Here is a 22,154-nt window from a genome sequence, read left to right as displayed (position 1 = left end):
TTCGAGGCCTGCGAAATACTCCTCTACAGCGGCTATGATTTCATCATTTGTGGCAAATTTCTGTCCGCCTAAAGAAGTTTTGAGCTTAGGGAATAAGTAGAAGTCTGATGGCGCTAGATCAGGTGGGTGGGGCAGCAAATCATACTTCAATTCGTTGATTTTGCCATAGCTTTAACACATGTAGTCGTCGTTGTTGGGCTGTGAGCTCGTCCACCCATCTAAGCAACTAGCGTTGTCTTGGTGGACGATGATTTTTTTTCCGCCAAAGCTGGTCGTTTTTGCTAAATACGTTAATGAAGATTATCTAGAAGATTAGCGTAGTATTCGCCATTAATTGTGACCTTTAGGAAGGTAATCTATCATCAAGATCTGATCTGCATCCCAAAAGACGGAAGCCATCACTTTTCCAGCCGACTTTACAGCCATGGCTTTTTTTGGAGCCCGGCATCCCGATTGAGTCCATTGTTTTGATAGAATTTTTTATTCTGGCGTGTAATAATGAACCCATGTTTCATCTGTTGTTACAAATCGACGTAAAAAACGGCCTTATTACTCTAAAAACGGTCCAGAAATTCTTTTGAGTTTTGCATCCGAATCCTTTTTTGATCGTGCGTAAGCAATCGCGGCACCCAACGGGCCGATAACTTTTTCATATTTAATTCCTCACTTAGGATATGAAGTACCCGTTCTATTGAGATACCTGTAGTGTCAGCTATTTCAGATAACTTCAATAGTCGATCTGCTAAAACTATATCATGTACTTTCACGACCATTTCCGAAGTCGTGACGCTTTTTGGACGTCCGGGGCGGGCTTCATCTTGGACGAGCGCGTTTAAACTCACCACCCAGTTTTTTACTGTGGCATAAGAAGGAGCACATTCACCCAAAACATTATTTAACTCGTCATAGATATCTTTCCCCTTCATATGAAGAAACTTTATCACCGCTCTTTGTTAAATTTTATCCATTTTAAAAGCAGTTGACGAAATATATTTGCAAACGATAAAAAATCAATAAAATTTTCCCGCCACCAAATTCAAATTTGAAACACAGGTGGCCAGAGATACGAATTTTAAAATGGCATATGTAAATTTTTTTATTTTAACTTTTTAAATAGCAAAGGCTAGTTACTTATCATCCCGCCCTCGTATATCAGTGTGCTTAGTGCGAGTTTCATAACGTTCTCGATAGTATAAAAGTTAACCCAATTTTGTATACAGTTGTCCGCCCGATCCACTAACGGTGCTTTTAGGTAATTCAAGCACCGGTCACCGTTCTCGTCGAACCCGTCGCTTGCGACGAAGGGCTCGACGAGTAAATTAACTCTCAGACACAGCCCACTGAGTTTCTCGCCGGATCTTCTCAGTGGGTCGCGTTTCCGATCCGGTGGTAGATTCTGCGAAGCACGACTCTTGCTAGGGTTCGTGTTAGCAACATCGTCAGGTTTGAGCCCCGTGAGCTCACCTACTAAAGTTAGGGTTACGCTGACATAGCCTCTCAAGGCTCTCAGCTTAGGTAGGAAAAAAAAAAAAAAAAAAATATACAGTTGGAACAGCGCCCCTAACGGCAAACGTAGGCAAACGATCCCATTCCATACAAATATGAGCTAACTTTTACGCTATCGAGAACGTTAAAAAACTCTCACTAAGCACACAGTTCTACTATTCTCGCGTTAAGCTAAACGCGAAACGTATTGTCATATGTACCTAATCGATCTGTGATTGTTTGATCGAAGGTTAGTCCGTCGATTATTTGGCCCCGAGTGACGGTCAACCGAGTTTGTTATACATTGCGCGGTAATTTCCAAAATTATTATTATTATTATTATTAACACTATATTTCAGTTTTTTTTTTTTTAAAACCATAACATTTTGTTAGTAATAATTACTTATAATCTATGTTAGTAACTTAAAAAAAAAATCTAACACATAACTATCATTATATACATTTTATACCATTCTTTTATTATTTTTTTCTCCTTCCAAGTGCCTACTGCAAAGGCTATTGATCAGCAGTCCCTCGATCTTGCTCGATATGATTCTCAAAAGACTGTTGCCACTGTCACGAACTCGACGCAATAACGATGCACTTCTCTTCCGCATTATTGCAAAGAAGTCATCGGTGCGAGATGTTGAGCAACCCAGCAGCGTACTACCGTCTAACCATTCGATATCATTACCGTCATACGTATCACAGTCAAAACATGTTCCAATCGTGTGTCCTATATAATAGACAAATACCATATATACAAAATCATATAACTACAAATACCATAATCATTGCTGTTAGCGTGGACCTATAGGTTACTTATGACGACGCTTGTAGCTGGAAGTAAGTATTGGTACTTTTTGACGAAGCATGCTTCTATAATCTGACGAAGCGTGTTACGGATAATATGTTTAAAAAAAGTGTTATTTTATTATTGCGAAATGGAAACCAAACTTTATAATTAAATACCATAGACCAGAACGCACACTGGTAGCTATGAAAACATATCGCGATTAACAGATTTATTATGAGGTATGTTTTTTTTATTTTTATTTTTTATTTATAACTTCTTATACTAGAAAGTATAAAGGCGGACTTAATGCCATAGGCATTCTCTAACAGTCTACCTTAGGGGAGTGCAGAGATGAAGCTTGGTAGGTGTAGTGTGAAGGTGATATTACTTAAACATATATTATGTGTATATATAACATACATAATATTTATAGATACAAATACTCGTACTTAAATAAATACATATACATAAATAAATACATATACATATCATAAATATATACATATAAAAACATATACAAACAAATATTATCAATTAGATGACTCTGCTAACTCTCTGAGAAACAGTTCTCGAACCTTCGTCTTAAACGCTTCACGTGTAGTGGCCGACCTTAGTTTGTGTACGTTGTTTGAGTATATTTATCCCGGATTTACCGATTAGGCAAATGGCACGCGAAGTTAGTAATTACAGTTCATATTTTGCTATATTATTACTACGTGCGGCATCCGTGCGGTCACCGTCAAGGTATATGTCTCCGACAGAAAATGATGCTTAGTGCGAGTTAACTTCTCGATCGTGTGAAAGTTAACTCAAATTTGTATGGAGATGAAACAACTCCACTACGTTTGCCGCTAGGGGGCGCTGCTACAGCTCCATACAAATTTGAGTTAACTTTAACGCGATCGAGGAGTTAAAAAACCGGCACTAAGCACACTGGTCGGAGTTGTGCGTCAAAATACATAAAATACTCCACAATTAATCTCGATAGACATTAAAACAACGAACATAACACGTTGTGTGTGATTATTATGTGAAAATGCATAAACAAAAGTGTGTATTTTTTTTATAAAAAAAACTACACACCTAAGCTGATAACGTTGAAAGGCTATTTCAGCGTAATCTTAACTAGTAGGTGAGCTCACGGGACTCAAACCTGACGACGTTGCTAACACGAACCCTACCAAGCGCTTCGCAGAATCTACCACCGGATCGGAAACGCGACCCACTGAGAAAATCCGGCGAGAAACTCAGTGAGCTAAAGTGTGTCTAGATGATAGTTAGTAATTTTTAATATTATTTCATTAACATCCCAAACTTAGCTGTGGCGGCATGCGTTGTACGCGAACAATTAAATTGCGCGGGGCCTGAAAATAAGCCTTACGTAATACATTGCATGTAGTGCATCAGTCACTTTTTTGCACGATTTGATACCAACGTCATAGACAATAATTCTGCCGCATACAGTAGGCAAGATAACATCAGTCGTATACAATACGACCTACCTCAATTGAGGTATTCGAGTTGTGATATCGATAACAACCGATGGACTGTCAACTGTCAATAACTAGCACTATAACTAGTGTCTGCCAAATGAACCTATGGAGGGTAGAGGTAAGGAGAACCGTCTCTGTGTGTGAAAAAGTGTCCGTAAAAATCTGCTAAATAAGGGTGGCGCTACAGTAGAAACTGCGTAAATTTAAAAAAAGGCGCTGAAAGTTATAAGAATAAGATAGAGAAATAAAAAAGACGGAAGAACTGTAAGCACTACAAAATCACAAAAATTATTTTATTTAAAGCTGATAAGAAAATGCAATCGATGTCTCCACGTTTTACCACAGCAATAATTTTAGGTTAGGTATATTGACGAAATTAGTTTGGACTACGTAAACATGTGAGGTCTCATATATTACACTGTCACTAACTACTCTAGTCATTAAATATATTAAATTTCCTAACTCAGCATACTTCAATCAGTTAACAACTGCTCAATTCATATCATACCCTGTGCCGATGCTAGCGCCATTCTGGAGGATTTTTGAACTGTTATTTAGTGCTGAAAGTGGGACACTTTTTCAAGCTTCTCCCATATGAGACGGTCCTCCTTACCTCTACCCTCCACAAATGAACCGAATTCTTATATTTGTTTAATGTATCATCACATTTTCTCTTATTTATAATAGGCCATTTTGAAAAAAAAAAAAAACTAAATATTGGTTAACAAACTAAAAAGTGAATGGTACATATTTTGTCTATGCCTAGTTATACGTAAATAAATATATTAAGAAAATAAATATTCGATCTTGAGTACAAGAAAACCTGTATCTTTTGAGTCAGCGATATAACTAAGAGTTATTTATTGTGACATGCGGTCACGATTTAAAACAATTTCACGATTATAATTTATAATCTTGTTTTAGTGATTCATAGATGTACTGAATATAATGTTATCTCTACATCTTAAGTGGATATAAAAAGGTATACGTGTATTGATAAAAAATATATATATATAAAATGTATTTTTGTTTTTAAAACAACTGCCAAAGGAATCCGGATCTGCAAAGCCCCGACAAGCATTTAAGTTATATTACAGAAAAAATATAGAGCTTAATTTTTAGATTCTTGAAAGACTGCTCTGTCTATTCAACTCGTTAGGTTTTTTTTTTAGTTTGATAATAAACTATGAATTAGGTACCTTTTGATTCTTGCTCTGCTGCACATGGGCCTTCTGTGCCAGGACTGCATTTTAGGGCTAGAAAAAGAAAAAAAAATATTACACTCACACTTGACCAGATTTTTTTATTTAGGTACTTATTACCAATACGGCCTTCACTCTCGCCGCGGCTAATCTCGTGTAGTTACAATATCGTGTAATAAAAATTAAATCCGCAAAATTATAATTTGCGTAATTACCGGTGGTAGGACCTCTTGTGTGTCCACGCGGGTAGGTACCACCACCCTGCCTACTTCTGCCATGAAGCAGTAATACTTTTCGGTTTGAAGGGTGGGGCAGCCGTTGTAACTATACTTGAGACCTTGGAATTTATAACTCAAGGTGGGTGGCGCATTTACGTTGTAGATGTGAACTCGTCCTCGTGAGCTAAGCAATAAATAAAAAAAATATTCAACATTGATCTGTCTTAGATACGGTAACGAACTTTACAAAAAGACAATAACAATTTAAGTACTCCTGGTAAAACTGGTGGCAATGAAATCTGAAACGTAGTTCACTGTAGGAAACCAAGATCAAAATAACCTAGCACTAATACATGTACTGGCCATTTAAGACAAAATTCATAACGCAACTCGGCTGTGCACCGTGTCTAATAACGACGATGACCACTCATTATCACGTGGACCGTATACTAGTATACCAAGCCTACATCAATCGTCAAATTCCAAGGCAGGCTGCACCTGGCATTACGTAAAAAATAAATCCTCAAACTAGGCTCTACAAAAACAACCCCTGCGTCTAAACTGACGGTTATATGACAGCTGATTTACGCTACAATTTGACGTTTCAGTTCGAAGTCACGTGACCCGTTTCGGGCGTCATAGCGCGCCTGACCGATCCTCAATTTGCCCTTTAACCTTCGCAATTATTGCAGTTCTATTAATAGCGGCAAACAATTGGTACAATAATTACTTGCGGTCGTCTTATGTAAACTGTCCAAATTCCTTTATGATAGTTTTATATAATTATCAAAGATGATCTATGTTAATAATGGCCATGTATTGACGCAAGTTCAAGTATCCAATGATCACATTGTTCACACAATTTGGGAACATTAGAGCACCTAGCTAAGTTCTATATTATCTTAATTTATTTTTAAGTTAGAAGGTATTTTTCTCAGTCGTTTGCACATTTGGCAGAGTGATCGTGGCCATCCCTTCGTATATTAGAACGTATACAGGTTACACTGCCTAAGAAGCAATAAGTAACCGTCATCTTTAGTGGAAACAAACCTAACGCAGGTTAAAACTCTGTTGGAAATAGTTCACTAACACCACTTAATCTATAATATATTTCAGCCCACATACGTCCTCTGTTGGACATAGGCCTACCTAATCCTAGCCACAACGACCGGTTCTGCCCTGACAACATCCAACGGATTCCCGCGACTTTCAACAGTTTAGCATAATTTTAATTAGAGATTTGCTTCCACTCGGGCTTCAAGTTCAGCTTACTGGATCTTCAGACTCTCAAGGAAAATGTGATTCAGTTCTCTTAAAATCGAAAATCGTTTTTTTTTTATTGCTTAGATGGGTGGACGAGCTCACAGCCCACCTGGTGTTAAGTGGTTACTGGATCCCATAGACATCTACAACGTAAATGCGCCACCCACCTTGAGATATAAGTTCTAAAATCTCAGTATAGTTACAACGGCTGCCCTATCCTTCAGACCGAAACGCATTACTGCTTCACGGCAGAAATAGGCAGGGTGGTGATACCCACCCGTGCGGACTCCAAAGAGGTCCTACCACCAGTGATTACGCAAATTATAATTTTGCGGGTTTGGTTTTTATTACACGATATTATTCCTTTACCGTGGAAGTCAATCGTGAACATTTGTTGAGTACGTATTTCATTAGAAAAATTGGTACCCGCCTGCAGGATTCGAACACAGTGTATCGCTACATACGAATGCACCGGACGTCTTATCCTTTAGGCCACGCCGACTTCAAATACTATTATATCCAGCATACTTACTAGAATAATACTGTGCAGTTGATTTGAGAAGAACTTTCAAAAGATTATACCCCTACATAATTATAATAAAACGCACTCAATGTAAGAAATTTAAAATCGTATCTGTTGGAAATTAATGAACCAATATTAATGAATTTATGTGGATTCTTGAACTTAGACACGAATCTAGTCATGAACCTTCTAATAGAGAACAAGAGGGTATTATTACTGAGGTAATAAATGTGACACTAAATAAGCTAATGTTAACTCTCAAACAAAAAAAGGTTTTCAAAATCGAATTCGAATTTTATAGCATACTTTTTTTCTCAAAGTCGGCCCATGAAAGCGTGTTTATAGCTCTTGTAATGCGATTCACGAGAGGACAGCCTCGGCTGTTGAACCCAAACTTGCTCCGCGACTAGCGGTTACACTGCGCAACAAAATTATTAGTCGAATTTATTAATTATTTTTTTTTTGCATTTTTAGGACCGAACTTTTGATTTCTACCGTGATGCTTAAAGTGAATGTCTTAATCTTGTGACTCTCAATTATAATCTAAAATCTCTGTTGACCCTAGAGACAACTTTGACACCGCAACGCATGAATTACGCGGTAGTAACAATCGAACTGATAATAACGATTCTCATCTGTCCTCGTCACCAAACTATGTATAAAGTAATAAAAACTTTGTTCTGCACGCAATGTGACGTCATTGAAAAGCTAGCACGCAGACAAGGTCAACGGACCCGTGTAGCGCGGGAATACAATCTAACTCCAGATGAGGGTTCACAAAAAATGAACTTTCTATAACGATAAGCGGGCTTATCTATCTGCAAATTAACTAATATTCCAATCGTATTAAGATGGATCCGGAAACGGATTTTTACGTCATCTCATCACCCCATTAACTTGTAACCTTATGAAATCTATAGAAACTTTACCATATAATTGTAGTAGCAGTATGTCATACTTATGACCCAAACCTCGCGTATCTAACAAATGAACACGACATTCCTTGAGAAACTTCGCGTCTTATAACAAATATTATACATTAATATTTGCTGGTGGTAGGACCTCTTATGAGTCCGCACGGGTAGATACCACCACCCCGCCTATTTCGGCCGTGAAGCAGTAATGCGTTTCGGTTTGAATAGTGGGGCAGCCGTTGGACTGTTAAAACTGATATACCTTAGAACTCATATCTCAAGGTGGGTGGCGGAATTTACGTTGTAGATGTCCATGGGCTCCAGTAACCACTTAACATCAGGTGGGCTGTGAGCTCATCCATCCATCAAAGCAATAAAAATAATAATAATAATGAACACAATTAATTCAGAACATAAATAGGTTAAAATAAAAATCTCGTTATATTTATCATTACTCGGTTTCCACACGAAGATAATGCCGAGTTAATAATACGCGAACTACTTTTAAATCAGTCAAGAGGCTATCTAACTACGATTAAACAACATAATAGGCAATTTTACGTTGTAATTAAAGCAATTTATAATCTCATTTGGAAGATATTTTTGTACGCTGTTAATGTATTTAATTTACAATAAGTAAACTACAAATTCACGGTCGTATTTTCTAAGAACTCGGAGCTCATTTTTACCAGAAATATTATAGTAAACAAAAATATTTTATTTAAGAACAATTTTATTTATGTTAGACGCTTCAATATCTTGAACGACATCTTGGTACTTTTTGTTTTAATTTTAAATGATCGGTTGTGAAGTAATTCATGAGAACCCAAGTCAGTGGAAACTATAAAACAGTAGTAAAAGAATTTAAATTTATTAATACCGCAGGAGTCACGCAATCAGAAGTTTTATTTTTTTAAATTATATTATTTATTTGTAACAATAAGAACAATAATACCAATAATAATTCCAATAACAATCGCAGAGATAGCTTGCAGGTTTTTTTTTTTTATTATTTTTTTTTTTTATTTTATTTTTTATTTTTTTATTGCTTAGATAGGTACTGTAGGTACTGAGCCTGTCATATTTTCAGGTAAATTTTATATTATTATTTGGTGAATATTGAATTTAGTAGATCAGAATTTGAATGACGAAATTAAATTAAAAAGCTGAAATAGAAAAGGTGTGGTCTCTTAATATAGTATTATACTTATAAATGGTGTGAGATGTAAGCTTAAATGTATTCCATTAGCAGGCATGGTGGAATTGACAGCGCATCAATGAAATCATCTAACTTCACGTTAGTAAAGTTAGATCAACGTTAGTTATATGTTACAACTTTTTAAGCTTATGCTCAAAATTATTATTAGAGAAAATCATTAGTAAATAATGTTAAACAAAAAAATACGTTTAACAAATAAACTGAACCGGTTTTCGTGGCGAGCAGTGTACGAAGGATGTTTGTCGTATTATGGCGAGGTGTGCTAAGCGACCGCGCCGATCTAACAGTACTTTTATCGTAAAAGGGAATCGCATTTCATCTCAATAACAATGCAAATTTATTCACACTCTACCAGCTCTTGTTTATTTTAGACTGTTGCGAGGTAAAACCAGATTGTGTTTGTTTTTGCATTAAGACCATACAATAATGAACCTTGAATGTTTGTCAGCTTTAGCTGCGGACTAAATTCCCCTCTTGGCAGTATTCGCTTTGTTAGGCAGACAAACTTGGTACTAGTAACTAGACCTACGTTCTAACCTTATTTAGGCCTTCGTATTTAATGTGCGTCACTATTTCACTCTTCGAACTTTTTATTTCTTTTCCCTACCTATGCTGATAGCCTTGAGAGGCTATTTCAGAGGTTCGAAGGGTGGAGTAGCCGTTGTAACTATACTGAGACCTTAGAACTCATATCTCAAGGTGGGTGGCGCATTTACGTTGTGGATGTCTATGGGCTCCAGTAACCACTTAACACCAGGTGGGCTGTGAGCTCGTCCATCCATCTAAGCAATAAAAAAAAATAAAAAAATTCAGCTTCACCCTAACGTGTGTAGGTAAGCTCACGGGGCTCAAACCGGAGTGTTGCTAACACTGACCCTAGCAAGAGCAGTGCTTCGGAGAATCTACCACCGGATCGGAAACGCGACCCGCTGAGAAGATCCGGCGAGAAACTCAGTGTCTATGGGTTAATTCGCTCGTCGAGCCCTTCATCGCAAGCGACGGGTTCGACCAGGACGGTGACCGGCCTTCGAACAGGAACGCATGAATGATACCAGCCAATAAGCCGGATGGCGTTATTCGTAAGGACTCACCACACGTCCTATATATAAACAATCATTACGCAAATCTATTTGGTAGGTTTCATTTTAATATCAGGATGGGTACCGGCGACGGCGAGCCTTCGGCGCGCACTGTGCGGTACCGTAGGTTTCGTGAAGTCGGAGTGGTGGGGCTCGATGGGGTTTAAAAAAAACCCCCTCGACCGGGTATCCGTAAATCGATTCCCCAGCGTTAAAAAAAAGAAAATTCATTTTAATTGCCCATGTTATTCCTTTACAGTGTAAATCGTTCGTGAGTCGTGAGCACATACCAAGTACGCATCTATTCAAAAAAATTGGTACCAGCTCGCGGGACTTGAACATCGTGGTCCCATCGCTTTGGTACGAGTAACCTTAGAATCTTATAAACAGACACGGCTAGACAATGCCGTTTCTGAATCATTAATGTATCTATCTGTTAGTAAAGAAATCAAATCTACCACTTCAAACCGGTCGAACGCAGAAGCTAAATTTGTTTCAAGTACCACGAACGTATAGACAGTTGTTGCAAAAAAAAAAATATATATATATATATATAAATTTTCGTAAATAAATCAATATGGTATTAATTGAACGCGTTTAGATTCGATTGGTATCAATTGAAATGAATCAACGTTTGGCTCTATGTTTTCATAAATCATGATTGATGTAAACTTTGATCTAAATATGAAAATGACTCATAAACCAAGCTATATAAGTGCGTAGGTAAATGTGGTAGGTAATTCTCATATACTGATTCCCGCTAGAGGAATATCCAATTAATTTATTTCGATATTTTTTTTGCTTAGATGGGTGGCCGAACTCACAGCCCACTTGGTGTTTAGTGGTTACTGGAGCCTATAGACATCTACAACGTAAATGCGCCACCCACCTTGAGATATAAGTTCTAAGGTCTCAGTATAGTTACAACGGCTGCCCCACACTTCAAACCGAAACGCATTACTGCTTCACGACTGAAAATAGGCAAAGTGGTGGTAGCTACCCGTGCGGACTGACAAGAGGTCCTACCACCATTAATTAATTACGCACATTATAATTTTGCGAGTTTAATTTTTATTACACGACTAGCTGACCCGGCAAACTTCGTAGTGCCTCAATCGATAAATAAAAGACCTAAACTTTATTTAATTCCGAGAATTTTCATATTTATCTACCTTTTAAACCTTCTCTGGACTTTCACAAATGATTCAAGATCAAAATTAGCCAAATCGGTCCAGCCGATCTCGAGTTTTAGCGAGGCTAACGAACAGCAATTCATTTTTATATATACAGATGTTATTCCTTCACCGTGGAAGTCAATCGTGAACATTTGTTAAGTACGTATTTCATTAGAAAAATTGGTACCCGCCTGCGGGATTAGAACACCGTTGCATCGCAAGATACGAATGCACCAGACGTCTTGCGATTTCGTAACACCCCGTATAAAGTTTCGACAAACACATTAAGCGGTTGTAAGAAATAATTTTAACTAGAGGTCCCGCAGTAGTCGAAATTCGACTATAATTAATTGGAATTGTAAGTTTGTACACTATTATGATTGTATTTTATACTTGTATAATTACAAATTTCGCCAAGACTACACTATAAAAAATATTAATAAAGACAAACAATATTTAATCTATTCTCAATTTGACCACACACGTCAAGAACAAAAGTTTGACAATAAATAGTATGCATGCGTGTGTGCGTCAAATACATGGTATGTAGTGTGTGTAATGTTTTCTTTATTGATTTAATGTATATTTTATGCATTATTTTAAATAGATATTAGCATTGTGCACTTCTTCTCTATATTCTCTATAAGTGTGGGAAATTTCATACTCCTCTGTCCGTGCAATTTTCGTAAAAAGGAATACAAAGTTTTTGCTTCACGTATTAATATATAGAATACCCAATTACCCAATGCTCTGGAACCCTGCCGCGGACGTGTAATTTACCTACAGCATGATATCAAAACAACCCAAATTATAATAAATCACACATTCGAGCCCCAAAAACAAATGAGATGTTTATTACAAAACCAATACTAGGAAGCAGTTTGTTTATGTTTCGTGCGTAATAGACGATAAAACAAGACCAACACGCAAGATACAGCATAATTGCTTATTACAATAGATCTATTGTTCCATCTACAGATTACTGCGTACTTAACGAAATAATTGAATTGATGATCGGTGAATGATAAATCCTTTATACTGTTTTTACATAAATTATCACAATAATATAAATGAGACAGTGTATTTGTTGGGTTTTTTGATGCAACAAAGCAATCAAGGGTAATTATTTCCAATCTCTCCAATTTGCGTTTAAAAGTGAAGATTGATTAATTATTTCTTTACCCGCAAAACGAACGTTGGTATAGAACAGCGGCTCCCAAACTTATTTTGTCTACTACCCACTTTGAGAATAAATTATTATTTAGCGCCCCCCTTTTTTAACATACTTAAAAACCACTATAGCGAGAGCTCAGTCGAGGTCTAAGAGTCCTCCTAAATGAAATTACAAATCACCTGCCAAGCCTCTACATAACACCCCCATTTTTTTCTGGGTCTCTTACCGCCCCCCTTTAGGCTAGCAGCACCCACAAGGGGGCGTTATCGCCCACTTTGAGAAAGGCTGGTATAGAATTACACAAAGTTTGATGTCATTATTGAATAAAATGCACATTTTGCCAGACTATATTTTGGCATCATCCGTTATCATTATTTCTATTACATAAAAAATAATACGCGAATAGACATTGAGATCCAAAATTATAATGATAGTCGTCTTAGGCGATCACGAATCATCTCTCCCGGGGATTTCACCTCCATAGATAGATAGGTGTCCACGCAACAATGTAAGCCATAAAACGTTTATTTATCTTTGGTGCCAGTTTGGAGCCATCCATTTACTGATTGTTTTAAGAGATTTTCTTAACTAATTCTTCCTTCTTAATGAGCATTTACTCCCACACTTTAAGATAAGTGACCCGTGTATCTTGGTTCATGGCAAGTTTTATTAAACCGGCGCAAAGAAAGGACTAAGTTATTCAGACAAATTAACACCTGTTTGAATCAGGGTATAATTGCATCTCTATACGGAAAATTATCCATTAAGGCACTTCGAATACAGAGAACACATCAGAATATCGATAGTTTTAACATACATAAAAAATGATACATTACCAATGAGGTTAATCGACAATCGCTTTATGTTCTCACGGGATACGGGTCACAGGATCCAAGCACTCTTGCCTTTTAGGCCGTTTCATTGTTCAACAACCGACAAACAGTACAATATCAACTAAAAGACAACTAATTGTTTCGCTTAACCATAACCCAATTATCTTCCAACAACGAAACCGTATACGTAATTGTTTATCAGTTGTCATTCATAATAAGCTGTCATCACAGCCAAGTGACGTCATGCAACTTTAGTTGTTATTGTATAGTCAGACGTGAAACCGCATATTTATCAATTATTGTTACTTGGTCTGACCGAGAAACCTACAGAGGCTTTTTATTACTGGTGGTAGGAGCTCTTGAGTCCGCACGGGTAGGTACCACCACCCTGCCGTGAAGCAGTAAAGCGTTTCGGTTTGAAGGTTGGGGCAGCCGTTGTACCTATACCGAGACTTTAGAACTTATATATCAAGGTGGGTGGCGCACTTACGTTGTAGATGTATATGGGCTCCAGTAATCACTTAACATCAGGTGGGCTGTGAGCTTGTCCACCCATCAAAGCAATAAAAAAAATGGCTCTGGTTTAAAATCGATACCGTTCTTTTGTTTGGTAACAAAACCTAACTGCATTAAACATAGGAGGGTCATGATTCTAAAATAAAGGAAGGATATTACAATTGATAATCTGTACCAATAAAACTTAACTCCATTTTAGGGGCACGTACGACAATGATCGCGCCCTAGAACGTTAGGGCTGCAAGTTGAAGAAAACGGTGTAGGTATACTAAAACTGGAAAACACTGACAATGGAGCTTTATTTAGTGGACGCCCGGTGATCCATTATCATCAACATCAGCCTGTATCTCTCTACTGCTGAATGTAGGCCTCTCCCATAGTCCGCCACAATGAACGATCCTCCGCTTTCCGCATCCAATCTTTTCCAGCATATCGCCGCAAGTCATCGGTCCACTTTTCCTCCCTTGGTGCACAAAGTACTATATAACGACCTAGGGAAGATCTTCTGTCGAACGGATGATATTGTTCGATAGACTGACGGTCCGAATGTTATTGTTCGGAAATTGGATATATGCAAGCTTATCTTGAAAATGTCGTAAACGGGACTCAAGCATCTATCAAATATCTTGTGTTCATCAAAATATATCAAATATATTTTATTATATATTTTTTTTATTTTATTATTTTCTACAACGGCAATAAAAAAATATATATATCTTGTGTTCTATGATGGCTACCTGCCTTACTTTTTTTCTCATTAGTGAAATTGCATCCCAAATCGGTGTTAAAGTCAAACCGTGAAGGCCTTTTTGATTAAATAAACTTTTCGAATTTGGATTTTGATCCGGTATATACAATTTTCTACCTACGGATCTTAAAATAGAAACTATAAACAACAGACATTTTAACTAAACAGTCCTTGTTGCCTCACTCAACAAAAAGTAAACAGAAACAGTCGATCAATGTGACCTTAAATCTATTTAAAAACAAAGGGGTTATAAACGCTCTGATCGCCACTGCTCCAAGAGAAGAGAAGTTTTAATTAATCTCCAATCATTTTAAGTAATGATCGCATCTACATGTGATAGTAATTGTAAATAGACATGCTTTAACAAAAACCGACTTCAAATAGAAAAAAAAAAGATATTCCAAAACAAATTCATATAAACTAAAAACAATAAACAAACAAACAACAAAAAAAAAAAAAAACAATGTGTTATAATTAATATAAAAATAAATTAAATTTTCGCATGCCTAAACAGGCGAAATATATGAAGCTATGTCCTATATCTTGTAAACTATATTTCTGGCGAATAAAGATTTTCTTTCTTTCTTTCAATAATCATCGAAATCGGTTGGCGTGATATTGAGTTTGTCGCGCACGTACTTAATGCAAATTTAAGACTTATATGGTTTTCTCATGGATACCATTATCAGAACTGGACTAAATTGAAATGGGACCACACGGGAAACGTCAGCTTTCTAATAAAAACAGAATCATCAAAATCGATTCACCCAGTCAAAAGATATGAGGTAACAAACATAAAAAAACAGCATACAGTCGAATTGAGAACCTCCTCCTATTTTGAAGTCGGTTAAAATTCTAAACTAAAACTATATTGTAACCCACTGAGTTACTCGCCGGATCGTCTGCAGGTCGCGAATCCTACCCTATGGTAGATTCTGCGAAACAGTGCTCTTGCTACGGCTAGTGTTTGCAAGCTTTCTTAGTCTGAGTCCGTTAGCTCACCTACTTGATCGCGCGAAGTTGGAATAGTCCCTTAAGTCACCAGCGAATAGGTATGGATTTTTTTTTTAAAGATTGACGGCACATGCCTCTTTCAATTCCTATCAAAAGCTTTTGATATCTACTAGAGGTCCCGCAGTAGTCGAAATTCGACTATAATTAATTGGAATTGTAAGTTTGTACACTATTATGATTGTATTTTATACTTCTATAATCACAATTTTCGCAAAGACTACACTATAAAAAATATTAACAAAGGCAAACAATATTTAATCTATTCTCAATTTGACAACAGACGTCAAGAACAAAAGTTTGACAATAAATAGTATGCATGCGTGTGTGTCAAATACATGGTATGTAGTGTGTGTAATGTTTTCTTTATTGATTTAATGTATCTTTTATGCATTATTTAAAAAATATATTAGCATTGTGCACTTCTTCTCTATATTCTCTATAAGTGTGGAAAATTTCATACTCCTCCGTTCGCGCAATTTTCGTAAAAAGGGATACAAAGTTTTTGCTTCACGTATTAATATATAGAGATATCCCACAATTTAATAGGCCGATTTGCTTTTATTTACATTGTCTGCCAATGATCTTATTGTCACGTTATATCTTCGGTCAGAGTACCTAGTTTACTATAGGCTTATCTATTCGTGAGCTTTCGTAGGCAGCGAAGATGACGTCATCGCGTACAGCGTCATTATATCAAATTGTACTCCATTCAAATAACTGATACAATAGTATTTATACTCAGATAAATTTCCAAGAAATCTCTCAGACCAATTAAAATAAATAAATAATAAATCAGGAAGTAAGAAGAATGAATTAGTTTGTGCCGACAGTTTATTTTATTAATCACTAGCGACCCGCCCTCGCTTCGCTTCGGAAACATTAAAACACACATGAAACCAAAAAAATAAAATAAAAATAAAATAAAAAAAAGTAGCCTATGTTCATCAGGGACAATGTCGGCTTCTAATGGAAAAAGAATTTTTCAAATCGGTCCAGTAGTTTCGGAGCCTATTCGAAACAAACAAACAAACAAATCTTTCCTCTTTATAATATTAGTATAGATATAGATTTATAAACATTTTTTCAATGCTTGCCATCAGTGTGCTCAGTGAGAGTTTTTTAACGTTCTCGATAGCGTAAAAGTTAGCTCATATTTGTATGGAATGGGATCGTTTGCTTATGTACACGTCATCTCGGATCCTCCCGATCCACTAACGGTGCTTTTAGGTACTTCAAGCACCGGTCACCGTTCTCGTCGAACCCGTCGCTTGCGACGAAGGGCTCGACGAGTAAATTAACTCTCAGACACAGCCCACTGAGTTTCTCGCCGGATCTTCTCAGTGGGTCGCGTTTCCGATCCGGTGGTAGATTCTGCGAAGCACGGCTCTTGCTAGGGTTCGTGTTAGCAACGTCATCAGGTTTGAGCCCCGTGAGCTCACCTAATAAAGTTAGGGTTACGCTGAAATAGCCTCTCAAGGCTCTCAGCTTAGGTAGGAAAAAAAAAAAAAAAAAAATTGCTTATGTTTACCGCTAGGGGCGCTGTTCCAACTGCATACAAAGTTGGGTTAACTTTTACGCTATCGAGAACGTTAAAAAACTCACACTGAGCACCCTGTCCACTGATGTTTCTACAAAACTGCACGTACACTGCGAATCACCTACAAATATTGGTATGTATATTCTCTATGCGTTTCAAAAGCATTATTCAATTGTGAAGAAATATTGTACCGTTGTTATTTGTGCTCTAGGAAAGGTTTGTGTCATAGTACCACCAACGGACGACAGATGTCGTGCGAGTAGCTTCAATAAATCAGCGTTTTTCGTACACCTAGCGATACGGACACAGCGGAGTGTGATCGGATCCACTAATCTATTAAAAATATTAGATTGGGTGTTAAAGTCAATTCTAAAGCCCAAAAGCCCCCTCCACTTGAAACGGAGACCTCATTTTTTACTGGTGGTAGGACCTCTTGTGAGTCCGCACGGATAAGTACCACCACCCTATTTCTGCCGTGAAGCAGTAATTGCGTTTCGGTTTGGAAGGTGGGGCAGCCGTTGTAACTACACTGAGACCTTAGAACTTATATCTCAAGGTGGGTGGTGCATTTACGTTGTAGATGTCTATGCGCTCCAGTAATCACTTAACACCAGGTGGGCTTTGAGCTCGTTCACCCAACTAAGCAATAAAATAAGAAAAAGAGGTTAAATCTTCGACCCAAACATTTTTTTTCGGTCGTTGATCAATTATCATCACGGTAATGCCATTATCCACATTGATACTTGATGCCCAAGTCCTTAAAACGACCGTCCTCTTGATTGAAGACTCGATCAGCTTGTCTTGCGTGCCTTTCACATTGTCGATATCCACGAGTGACTTAAATTACTAGAGTAATAAACTCTTCTGCAGTGGCTGATTACACACACACACAAACACAAACGCGAAAATTAAATCTAATTTTTTTTATTTTTTATTGCTTAGATGGATGGACAAGCTCACAGCCCACCTGATGTTAAGTGGTTACTGGAGCCCATAGACATTTACAACGTAAATGCGTCACCCACCTCGAGATATAAGTTCTAAGGTCTCAGTATAGTTACAACGGCTACCCCACCCTTCGAACCGAAACGCAATTACTGCTTCACGGCGGAAATAGGCGGGGTGGTGGTACCTACCAGTGCGGACTCCCAAGAGGTCCTACCACCAGTGATTATGCAAATTATAATTTTGCGGGTTTGATTTTTATTACACGATGTTATTCCTTCACCGTGGAAGTCAATCGTGAACATTTGTTGAGTACGTATTTCATTAGAAAAATTGGTACCCGCCTGCGGGACTCGAACACCGGTGCATCGCTTCATACGAATGCACCAGACGTCTTATCCTTTAGGCCACGACGACTGGTACTATCATGAACATTCTGTTATTATCAGACAGGTTTTATTACATTGTTTTAAATGGTACTTAGGTAATTAGCCCCTTCTCTCACAGTTCTGTGTTTATTTGTTTTTATAAGTCACATATTGATTTTTCGTGTCTGAAGCGTATTCTCAGTTTCTGATTAAGCTTTATTCGGGGGGGGGGGGCTAACTTCACACTCTTGTTTTTTTTTTTATTGCTCTTGTAGGCAGACGACCATACGGCCCACCTGATGGTGAGTGGTTACCGTCGCCCATGGACTTCAGCAATGCCAGGGGCAGAGCCAAGCCGCTGCCTACCGCTATACTAATGTTACTATAACGTAATTAAGTTCATTGCGGGGTCCAAGGCAAGTCAGCTTTCGTGAACATCCTCATTCAGTCTTTGGTATAGTCGTTGTTTTGTGCAACTCCTGCCTAGCGAGACAGGAGTTGCAATTATGGAAGAGGGTGGCGCAAAATTAATAACTACAGACGATTTTCTTAAGGACGCAAAAGTATTTTATTTTCACGGCACTTCCAACAGATTCATCTCGGATACTTCATTTGAGTTAATAATAATTTGGAATAGTTAGAATGTTTGATACTTTCTCACAACCGTTCCTTGATGACTACCAGGACAATTCATATTTTTCTAAATTCATTTTGTTGGAATTTGAATATGTAAGTAATGGCAGGCAACCCTTGACACATGTAAGGTTACAGATTGCGAATATTGGAAATCTGATTTAAACTAGAGGTCCCGCAGTAGTCGAAATTCGACTATAATTAATTGGAATTGTAAGTTTGTACACTATTATGATTGTATTTTATACTTCTATAATCACAAATTTCGCCAAGGCTAAACTATAAAGACTTATTAATAAAGACAAACAATATTTAATCTATTCTCAATTTGACCACAGACGTCAAGAACAAAAGCTTGACAATAAATGCTATGCATGCGTGTGTGCGTCAAATACATGGTGTGAGTGTGTGTAATGTTTTCTTTATTGATTTAATGTATCTTTTATGCATTATTTAAAAAAAAAATTAGCATTGTGCACTTCTTCTCCATATTCTTTATAAGTGTGGAAAATTTCATACTCCTTCGTCCGCGCAATTTTCGTAAAAAGGGTTTTTTTTTTTTTTTGGTCAGGAGGAAATCGCCGGGATTCCGCCCTCCCCTGGGGATGAAGGGCGGGGCATGTCGTCGCCGAGCATTCGTAAAAAGGGATGCAAAGTTTTTGCTTCACGTATTAATATATAGATGTTTAAAACGGATAATTGTCTTGAGTGATGACAATGACTTCTCATCTAGACACGGACAGTGCATCTTAGGGTTTTATAAAAATAAAATATTGTAATAATGTACAAAGTTTTTGCAATATAATTATATTAACCATGTAGCTGAGTGTTTTTAAATAGCCCCTCACCTACAGAGCCCAGTCCCCTTAAATTTGACCCTCCAACAGGTCTTTTTTTTTAATATTTAGATTCAACACATTGAGATTCAACACGAACAAAATCAGATACTACCTAAAAACAATAAACAAGCGTCTGATTACCATGGCGACAGGTTTTTTGCCAGCATCAACAATGTCAAATGCAAATTAGTTGCCTGCTATGGATCGGTTTCTACATTAGTCTGCATTTTGATATGTCATTAATGAATAAGAGGTAAAACTTTGTATTTTTTTTTAAAAACATTCCTTAATGACCACGTAACCTCTGAGACTATTTAAAAGTTTCTCTTTAGAACTTCAGAATTTTTATTTCATTCTATCGACAAATACAGCAAAACATTTTATTTTATGCAATACGATACGATATTGCAACAAGATATAGTATAAGATCGCTTCGAATTTTTGAGGGAACCTTTTTTGAAGAACAAAGTTCCCCGCATCCCTTTCCGATTTTTTGAGTGGGATTTGCTAACAGCTGCTCGAGCGCCTCCGAAGCAGACCTAGCAGCTCAAAGGCAACTGCTTCGCGACTTCCACGGTGAAGGAATAACATCGTGTAATAAAAATCAAACCCGCTAAATTATAATTTGCGTAATTACTGGTGGTAGGACCTGTTGTAAGCCCGCACGGGTAGGTACCACCACCCTGCCTACTTCTGCCGTGAAGCAGTAATGCGTTTGGTTTGAAGGGTGGAACAGCCGTTGTAACTATACTGAGACCTTAGAACTCATATCTCAAGGTGGGTGGCGGCATTTACGTTGTAGATGTCTATGGGCTCCGGTAACCACTTAACAACAGGTGGCCTGTGAGCTCGTCCAATCATCTAAGCAATAAAAAATCATCGCACATCCATCACGCAAACCATTCGAAGAATACGTACATATAAGTAGAATTCTTGTAAAATAAATGCTTAAAAAAGGTACTTAAATATTGGCTGTTTCGACCCATTCATAATACTATAAAATGATAAGGATTGAGTTGATCATATTAATTAAGTGACGCGTTTTAATTCACAACACTACAAACAGTTTTATTCAAATATTACAACCGATAACAAATGTACATATTATATGAATATGTACGAGGACAAACGAAAAAAATATATCGTGAAATATTTAGAAGACCGCAGCGGTCAACATCAAACTTAGTTATTTAAAAAAAAAAGTAAAAAAAAAAAATCAACAGATAGCTCTATAGAGATAAAAAAAAATTAACAAAGTTCATTAACAGTCAATGATAACATTTAGAGGAAAAGGGTCACGAACGAACACTTCTTCAAAATATCATGTATCCGTGCTCTCTGTGACAGTTATAATGAAATATTTCGGCCTTATTATTTTTATAGTCGGTGAACATATTTTTTATTAATTGACAATATTTGATTGGAGCTTCGGCAACTCACCTCCACTTTCGCAGTGTCGCGCCAAAACGATAAAACAGATTGCAATCAAACACCTCATTTCACTCAATCCTCAATCACAACACTGTTTAGCACGCGAGAGGTCCACCTCCCAACGGAGTCAAGACACAACTGATAGTCCGTGCCGTCAACATCTCCTGATATACTCCTACGCAACTTTACATTTACCGTTGACGAATAAAAAATTTATAACCTCACAAGCGTTTAGTGAGACTGAAGAGTTTCCCGCGTTTTTTTTGATGGCAAAATTATGTTTGTCAAATGGATTTGTAATTGTGTTTTTTTTTTTTTAATTCTTAATTGCGCTCAGTGTTTTTGTATGGGTAATGGGACGATCGTACGGGCGTGGTTTGATATCGACCTCTGCACGATTTGTGTGATGATAATGATTCTCGGAAACCTAAACTGCATTCCGTATTAGGCGCTATCCGTTTTCGATGACTGACTGGAACAACTGAATCAACATTTTGGTTATCGATTATTTTAATGTCACTACATAATGCGTGGGGTATTTATGTGATAGGATACTTTTTTATTTTATTTCGAAATTCGATTTAGTCGGTTCGCCGTAATATCCATCTCCCTAATGAGCCTTTTTTTTGTTAATAAATTTTCATAAAATTTTCAATTGATCACAAATACACTGTTGAAATTTTTATTTATTGTTGATATTTCACAAGTTCGGACTGCCTCAAGAAAAATGGCGTTGAGAAGAAATGCTG

General features: G+C 37.2%; 1 protein-coding gene across 9 annotated transcripts in view; it reads right to left on the bottom strand.

The window, feature by feature from the left end:
• Nucleotides 1-21,805, bottom strand: part of LOC114247878 (uncharacterized) — a 41,579-nt gene extending 19,774 nt beyond the window's left edge. For 8 of the 9 annotated variants that reach the window (XM_089735977.1, XM_089735976.1, XM_089735980.1 and 5 more), the window contains exons 1-2: nt 21,415-21,805; nt 4,974-5,030 (exon numbers count right to left, since the gene is read on the bottom strand). In XM_089735977.1, coding sequence (XP_089592103.1) covers nt 4,974-5,030; nt 21,415-21,472 — 115 coding nt within the window. In that variant the 5' untranslated portion in view covers nt 21,473-21,805. The remainder of the gene's footprint in view (nt 1-4,973; nt 5,031-21,414) is intronic. The other variant, XM_089735979.1, reaches the window with a different exon arrangement.
• Nucleotides 21,806-22,154: the final 349 nt, after the last annotated feature.

Source organism: Bombyx mandarina, chromosome 20 (assembly GCF_030267445.1).
Source record: "Bombyx mandarina strain Sakado chromosome 20, ASM3026744v2".
Taxonomy (NCBI): Eukaryota; Metazoa; Arthropoda; class Insecta; order Lepidoptera; family Bombycidae; genus Bombyx; species Bombyx mandarina.
Note: the sequence above shows the minus strand (reverse complement) of the source record. Positions and strands in the feature narration are given on the sequence as shown.